The sequence below is a fragment of the Mus caroli genome, chromosome 7 (assembly GCF_900094665.2).
Source record: "Mus caroli chromosome 7, CAROLI_EIJ_v1.1, whole genome shotgun sequence".
In the NCBI taxonomy this organism is placed as follows: Eukaryota; Metazoa; Chordata; class Mammalia; order Rodentia; family Muridae; genus Mus; species Mus caroli.
Window position 1 is genome coordinate 34,218,270 of NC_034576.1, and position 8,060 is coordinate 34,226,329.

At 45.0% G+C, this 8,060-nt stretch overlaps 1 protein-coding gene across 1 annotated transcript; it reads right to left on the reverse strand.

The window, feature by feature from the left end:
• Nucleotides 1–474: 474 nt before the first annotated feature.
• Cebpg (CCAAT enhancer binding protein gamma) lies at nt 475–7,719 on the reverse strand. The gene is made up of 2 exons (XM_021168778.2): nt 7,564–7,719; nt 475–2,016 (listed from the first exon to the last, which is right to left on the reverse strand). Exon 2 carries the CDS (start codon nt 1,918–1,920, stop codon nt 1,468–1,470), a length of 453 nt encoding a protein of 150 aa, XP_021024437.1. The 5' UTR covers nt 1,921–2,016; nt 7,564–7,719; the 3' UTR covers nt 475–1,467.
• Nucleotides 7,720–8,060: the final 341 nt, after the last annotated feature.

The window sequence follows — 8,060 nt, forward strand, 5'->3', positions numbered from 1 at the left end:
GACGATCTAAATACAACACTGATAAAAGCAGACCCTATAGACACCCAGCTTTTCGGTTTCACAACAAGAGTCAATGTCCTGAGTTTTATCAGCATTTTCTCTCTAAAATAAGTTATACAGAACACAAAGGCATACTAATGGAAGCAATAACACATGAAGTCTGGAAGAACAGCCCACTAAACTAGAAAAAGATTCCTCAAAGAAATAAAAATTTAAAAATTTAGGAAATAAATTAAAGACTCAAACCTCATACTTTCAAGTTTTCTTTGACTAGTCTTTTGAGAGATGGCATGAAGTTGATTCATTTTTCTAATAATTGTTCAGTTGAGATCAAACACCAAAAGGTGCCTCTTCACACAAGCACACACACACAAACACTTTACCTTTAAAAATCATGGCCCCATTGGCAGTTATTTTGAATAAACACAGGAGAAACCAAATGAATTAGTAGTACTCTAAATCATGGTCTGTATCATCAAGCCAAGGCATTTTATTTACTAACTTGGCTGACAAAAAATGGTTTCTCCCCCAAACCAAATGCTGCATTTACTTGCGTCCACAGAAACTAAAATGTCAGTACACGGTAGACACTGTTTTTTAGGACAGATATCATGCTTATCCAATAAGCAGAAGGCCCCTCACAGTTCAATCGCACTCTATGTCCTTTAAAACAAACAAAAGGGGGGGAAAAGCACAAAACCACTTTTTTCCTTCCTAACACACTTTGTATTTCTAACCACCTCCTCAACATGACTTGGTGGGATTTCTTTACTTCACCTAAAGTCATTTTAAAAAATGTCTATGTTGGAAAAAACAATGCTGACAATGCTAACACAGGTTTATACATCTATAAAATAGGGCCAAATTATTATGATTGGTTTTTGTAGCCCCAGAATTTACCATACACAATTTAGAATAAAATCACAAACTGAGGAACCCAGATGGAATTCAGCTTTTCTTTTTGTTTGTTGTTGTTTTGTTTTGAGACAGGGTTTCTCTGTGTAGCCCTGGCTCTCCTAGAACTCACTCTGTAGACCAGACCTCAAACTCAGAAATCCACCTGCCTCTGCCTCCCAAGTGCTGGGACTAAAGGCGTGCACCACCACCACCCGGCTAGAATTCAGTTTTTCTTAATCCAAGGTATTCTCTCATTAGAACCCAGTACCTTCTACATGACCTTCCATTGTCCCATTCCTACAAAAGAGCCATTTCTGGGGAAGTGAGGATTTATTAAGAATATTAAAGTCCAGGAATTTTGTTTTAACGATAAACCCTAAGTCTTTTTAGTGCTTCAAAAATCCATTATCATTTAAGACCAGATAAATTACATGGCTAATCAGCTGTTCAGTGCTGAGCCTAGAAAATAACCTCCAATGGAAGGAAACCGAGTTCAGCCACTGAAGCAAGGTGTGCAGGGTGGTCACACCTCTCATGTTCAAGTCACAAGCCCTGGGCCTGGAAGGAGATCTACTGCCCTGCGTTATCAGAATTTGTCGCTGTAGTTTCCGTGCTGATGGGCTGCACGTTGTCTGCGAGGCTGTGCGCATGCTCAAGAAACAAATCTTTCAGTACACTTAATTCCTTTGTCAGCAACTTAATTTTGGCTTCCAACCGTTCATTCTCTTCTTTGAGCTGGTTTACTCTTTGCAGTGTATCTTGAGCTTTCTGCTTGCTTTTTAACCGGCTTTTTTTCACCGCCATATTGTTCCGCTCTCTGCGCTGGCGGTATTCATCACTATTCCGATCCATGGGTGAGCTCTTTTTGCTTTGCTTGCTTGGAGGCACAGCCTTGCCCCCTCCCCCAGGCCCAGCGGGCACCAGCTGAGGAACCTGCTGTAAGCCGCTGGCATGTGCCTGAGTATGAATGACACTTATTCCATTCACTCCTGGAGTAGTGGCTGGCTGCGACAGCTTGCTCATTTGGGCACGTTCCTTTGCCAACACAGAATAGGTAGAAATCAGAGCAATGTGATCCGAGGAGGCCACACTCAACTGCCAAAAAATCTTCACATGTACCTAGTTAGAAAATAAGTCGCATTAAAATATCTGAAATGACAGGATCAAGTTAGATCAAACTTGCATGGATTTATAACACAGTAGGCAACCTATTAGTTTTGCTGACAGCAATTGCAAACCGTACAGAAGTTTCCAAACTTCAAAAAGTAAGTTGGCTCAGAAGCATCTTAAGCTAAAGACCAGTCCACCTGTAACTATCAAAAAAGGGACAAGAAATGAAAGCATAGCAGGAAGTACTAGGTAGAATATGTGAGCTAATATCGCTGGACAATCTGCCGGGGTGAAATCTGAGCTGTTTAGGGTAAGCATGGAAAACAAGTTCAATTATTGTAGACTAGACACCTGCATCTGCAGCATGGGGGATGCATTTCAAGTCAGGTTAGAATGCTGGATCAGAACATTCTGTCTGCGGAACCCATGAGGGTCTAGATATGCCTAAGCTCCTAGCAAGTTCCCTATTCAGTATTCCCAGGATGAATTAACAATGCCTTCACCTATTATGGTTTGTTTTTGTTTTTTAAAGACAAGGTTTCTCTATTTAGCTCTGCCTGTTCTGTAGGGCTCTGTAGAGCAAGCTAGCGTCCAACTCAAGTAGATCCCGCCCTGCCCCTGCCTCTGCCTCCTGAACGCTAGTAGTAAAGGCGCGGCCACCACCACCTGGCTCGTAGATCACTTTGAGTTGATTGATTTGCATGTTTACATTTTAGTACCATACTACAAACGAAACAGCTGAATCAACTGTTCCGAGACACAGAACCCTTAGAAAAGTAGAAATTATTATTACCAACCATGGAACTATCCTGTTCTCTTTTCCCAGAACTGCTAAAATGACCTTGGTGGACAAAGTTAGGGAAGTTAGCTAGAGTTAGAGAATGCCCCCAAGGAGCACACCCATGGTTACTAAGAAGTTCAGTCAGTAAACATCAACAGCTTTGGCCAACCCAAACTTTGGCCAAGCCTTTCTTCAAGCATGCTTATTAAGTTGGCTTTTTTATTATTTATTACTATTAATCTTTGCTTTTAAATATCCATATATCATTACTTTGAATTGTTTTAAAAGCCACTCAGCCAGCCCTGAGCTAGTGGGTCATCTGTTCTTGCTCCAGCACTAAAGGAAGACAGAAAGCTTCCTCCCAAGCCATGATGGATATGGACTCCGAGTTACACTCACAATGGATATTTCACAACTTCCCTTGAAAATGATTATGTGGCCTAATTTTTCTCCCACTTAAAAGGTGGCTGTTCAAAATAAAGTAAACAAATTAATTAAAAAACAAGGGTTAGCTGTTCAATATTAATTTAAGCCATCAGGACTACCATTTAACTCTGGAGCTTATCAAGTTGGTATACTGTGTGTAACCCAATTTTAAGGCCTTGTAGAACTCAATACCCCTCCTGGAACTGCCTCAAAAATCATGTTCATCTTAGTTGCCTATTTTCTTATATTATTTTTTCTCTGTTTTGTTTTGTTTTTTGCTTTGTTTTGTTTTTGGTTGGTTGGTTGGTTGGTTGGGTTTTGGTTTTTTGTTTGTTTGTTTGGTTGGTTGGTTGGTTTTTCAAGACAGGATTTCTCTGTATAGCCCTGGCTGTCCTGGAACTCACTCTGTAGACCAGGCTGGCCTCGAACTCAGAAATCTACCTGCCTCTGCCTCCCAAGTGCCGGGATTAAAGGTGTACACTGCCACCGCTCAGCATTTCCTTATATTCTTATTCTTCAAAACTAATCTCTATAGTCAATTTAGCAAAGCTCAAAGATAGCAATGATCCAAAGAAGTACAGACTAGAAGCAAGATCAAATTTTTCCTTGGCACTGGCTCCCTCAGTTTTACAAAACCTAGACATATCTCTTCCCTCCTGTGAGCTCCAACTCTCAGTCCAGGAGGGATGTGGAAATGATATGATGCCCAACTAACAAACTCTAGTCACTAACAGCTGTCAACAGGCTCCAGATTCAGGATGTTCTGCCTGTTTTTGAACCCAAAGACACAGAATTGGGGTAAGGGTCTAACTTTGCTCAAAGTCAATTACCAGAACAAAGGATAGGTTTTGGGTGACCCTTTTGGCTAGAAAAACAAGAGTATTGTTTACTGTGCCTACAAACTTGCAAGAAAAAAAAAAAAAAAAGTAAAAAATAATTTATGATTTTATTTTTTAAGTGGGCTGGATATAGTGGTGCATGCCTTTAAAGCCAGCCTTGGGAGGGAGGTAGGCTCAGGTAGATCTCTGTGAGCTTAAGGCTAGCCTGGTCTACATATCAAGTTCCAGGATAACCAGGGCTACGTAAAGAGACTGTCTAAAAAAGAAAGATCGAGAGACAGAGGACAGGGAGGATCAAGGAGTTAACAGGCTTCAAACAGAATAATTTTGGTTTTGCACTGAACAAAGACACTTGTCATTTATGCTTTTGTTCCTTTCCACAAACATTTGCTGAGTTCTACAACAAAGCAATCTGGCATTTAATAGCTGAATATTTAACTCTAAATCAAAGTCTGGTTCCTGGATGGACTAATCTACTCCAAAGTTCAGTCTACAGGAGCCAGGGTGGTGCCTCTTTCCGTCTGCTTGTCAAATACCCAAGAAGCAAGAGGAAAGCTGAGGGGCAGCGGTCCTCAAAGTGGTCCCTGGACCAATACCAGCAATTTTCTACAAGTCCCAACTCTCGGCTGCCAGTCTAAGGAACAAGTTTTGGAGGTGAGCTTTCAGTCTTGTTTTAGGGGAGCCCCCAAAATGATTTCGAGGACACAATGGAGAACCATGGCTGCATATAAACAATGGATTTTACTAATGTGAGAGTAAATGAAATGAGTAACAGACTTTTTCAAATGAAAATTTCTTAACTAAAGTAATAATGTTCATTCAAAAGAATAAAACAATGATACTGGAATATTAGAATAGTAAAATAAAATAGAATGTTTCTAAATGCTTACTTAGAACAATAAACCTGTATAGAACTTTCCTAGCTTGTCGCTTTTTTCATAAACCTAGATAAAACCACGTATCTCTCCATTGGCCTCTCAAAATAAAGTCTTCACTCAATTTCCTTAATGAAGGTTCAGTCTTCAGATTTACAAACAAAAATACCGCACATCTATTGTCCTTCCTGATGCCACAGAAATTACCTCAGGCTGACATCATCTCCCAGGGGCCCTAGTCTCAGGTGTAGCAGCCTGAGCTCCCTCCAACCACTCACTATCTAGACTATCTAGAGCAATAGTTCTCAACCTTCTTGATGCTGCCACCCTTTAACCCAGCTTCCTCATGCTGTGGTGACCCCAGCCAGGTATTTTCATTGCTACTTGAGACTTTTGCTATGGTTATAAATCATAATATAAATATCTGTGTTTTCAGATGGCCTTAGATGACCCCTGTAAAGGGTCAGTCATTAGACACCCCCCCTCCCCAAAGAGGTTGCTACCTGCAGGTCGAGCAGTCTACCTTTCAAACCTAACTATGTCACATCATCCTACTAAAACTAAATGTCTGTGACTCCAGAGTACAGGATCAAACCCAAGGTCCTAACCCTCTCTACAAGTTCTGCTCCCTTATGCTCAACTCAAGACCACTACTTAATACAGTCTAAATGGTCTCTGTTTTCTCTTTTCTTTGTGCTTTTTTTTTATCCAATCTGCTCCCTGAGTTTCTTTGGCAACTCCAGATCCCTGGAGACTGTTGGAGGCAGAGTCCACAAGAGAGAGGAGACTCCTTCAAGGAGTTCAGTGTAAGTTGTCCACTGGAGTTGTGAAGAAAACATAGGCTTACTTGGATGTTATCTTTTAAATATTCATATGCTTGTTTGAATGTTATCCTTTAAACCTATTTATAGTACTAGTTAGCACATTCAAAACAAATTGTTTATAAATATATATTTATTAAGAGTTCCCATTCAGGTTTTTTCCCCCTCTCTAATGGCAGGGCAGGGCAACAGAATAGGGAAAGGACCAATGAACTTGCTAGTGTAAGAACCTATGCACCCACCCCTCTGAGGGAAACCTAAAATCGCTCCAGGACTCATTACTGTGACTGAGGCAGCTTTTGACCAGGTCCTGTGTCTCTTTCCCATGATCTCTGGAGGGACTGTTCCCAGGGACTTTCCCAGGGTGTATTTAATTCACTGGAGATGAAAGCACCTCTCCAAGATCACAGTGCTGGGATGACAATCATGACAGGTTGTGAGAATTTAAAGGATACTGGGGGAGAGGGGAGGGAGGAGGTCTGTTCCCACCTATTTGTTTCTGATAGGTCATAAAAATAACTGAGTCAGTCAAGCATGTCTATCAGACTCAGGAAACAGGCTCAAGGTTTTTTTCAGCTCAGTAGCATCCTGTCATTATTTACAGTTTTTCAGGAACAGGGAAATAACCGCAGGGATAGCTAGCTTATCATAACTTCTACTCAAGTGGCCATAGCTGAACAGACCTTAGAGCGCTTTGAAGGCTAGAAATGTGGCTCAGTGTTAGCGGGGCTTGCCTACCATACTCTGAATTCTTCTATGTACAATTTCTCAATAAAGACTTTATGGTGCTTTGTTTCAAATTCCCTCTGTGAGACAGGTCTGCACTCAATGATAATATATTCAAATAAGGATTCAAGTGGGTGGAAACTCAAGAGACACAACACCCAGCTGTTGTGCAACCCACAAAGGTTAAAACCTTTCTAAATTCGATACATCTTATGATGCAGTTTACAAAGAAACAAACAAAAAAGCAAGAAGGAGCAGAGCAAAACAAAGCATGCCAACCTTAAGACCAGAAATACACAAGCCCACTTGGAAAGAGAAACAATTCTCACACCCGCATGCCCAACTTCTCCACCTGGATACCTCAGCTGGCTCTTTTCCCGAGCTCCCTCCAGGCGAGCTAAGGAAAGGCTTCATGGCTTGACCTTCTGCGTCTGGTGCGCGATCATCTAGGATGTCCTCCCCCTCCCAGTGAACTGCAGGACACACGACCGCGTCCAAAAAAACCAAACGAAATCTCCCTCTTGCAACGTTACGTGTGTAAAAACTCGAGTGCCTTCCCTAGATGACCACTAGGTTATTAACTCCAAATAGGACCCGGGCCATCCTCCCCCCCAGACCGAGCCGTTTAGGAAGCCGACAGGAAGAGAGTCCTAGGTGGCTCCAAAGTAAGATTCGGTCCACCTTCTATTCTAGGAACACCCTCCATCCCTAGGGGCCAATGCGCGCCAGGCTTGTCACGCTGCACGTCGCCGAGGGGCAGGTTCTGGAGGGACCACCTGGTACTCCATCCCTTCCCCGACTGTGGTGAGGGGGCGCCCGGGGGAGCGCGGGGGTCGGCGCCAAGCGCGGCGGCGCTGGGCCGTGGCCAGGGATGAGCTCAGCCCCGCCGGGTGTTGCCCGCAGGTTGCATCAGACGCCGCTCCGGGCCCCCGCCCGCGCCGCCAAGCCGCCAGGGGCCTTCCGGGCCAACCTGCCGAATCGGGCAAGGGCCGGGTCTCCTCCGGCCGGGTCGGCGCCTACGCGAGCGGCGGGCTCGGCCGCGGCCTCCTCCCCCAACCCCTCCGAGCTACAACCCGCGGCCTCCTTACCTGCGCCTCTGGCCGGCCCGCCCGCCCCCAGACGGCCTCCACTCCGAGCGGCCCCGCGCGGCGCGGCCCGACCCGACCCGACCCAGGCCTCGCAGCCCGCGAGTCGGCGAGGAGGAGCGACGGTTACGAAACCGGCAACCTCCGCCCGTTCCGCCACCGCGGCCACCGGTTTTCCCCGCCTCTTCGGGTCCGCGCGCTGCTGCCGCCGCCGTGACCAATAGAAGCGCTGCTCGGAGAACGACGCGCTCGCCTCTAGAGATGGGCAGCTCCACCAGCCAATCACAGGCCGTGTGGCGGCGAGAGGCGGGCGCGCGGCGGAACGGGCGTGGTGGGCGTGGCAGCACCGGCGCTGGCTGGAGGCGCGCTCGGTGGTTTCCCCCTTAGGCTGTCGGTGGTGGCAGGCGGTGGCCCTGAGCCTTGGGAGTAACCCGTGGCAAGCAAAGTTCTTTCAGAGTTATGAGGGCCTCATCTGCCTTAGGGAAAAGACATTTCCTCAG

What these genes read in the sequence shown, in the direction of transcription:
- Cebpg (XM_021168778.2), bottom strand. Translation starts at nt 1,920, where the DNA reads ATGAGCAAGCTGTCGCAGCCAGCCACTACTCCAGGAGTGAATGGAATA.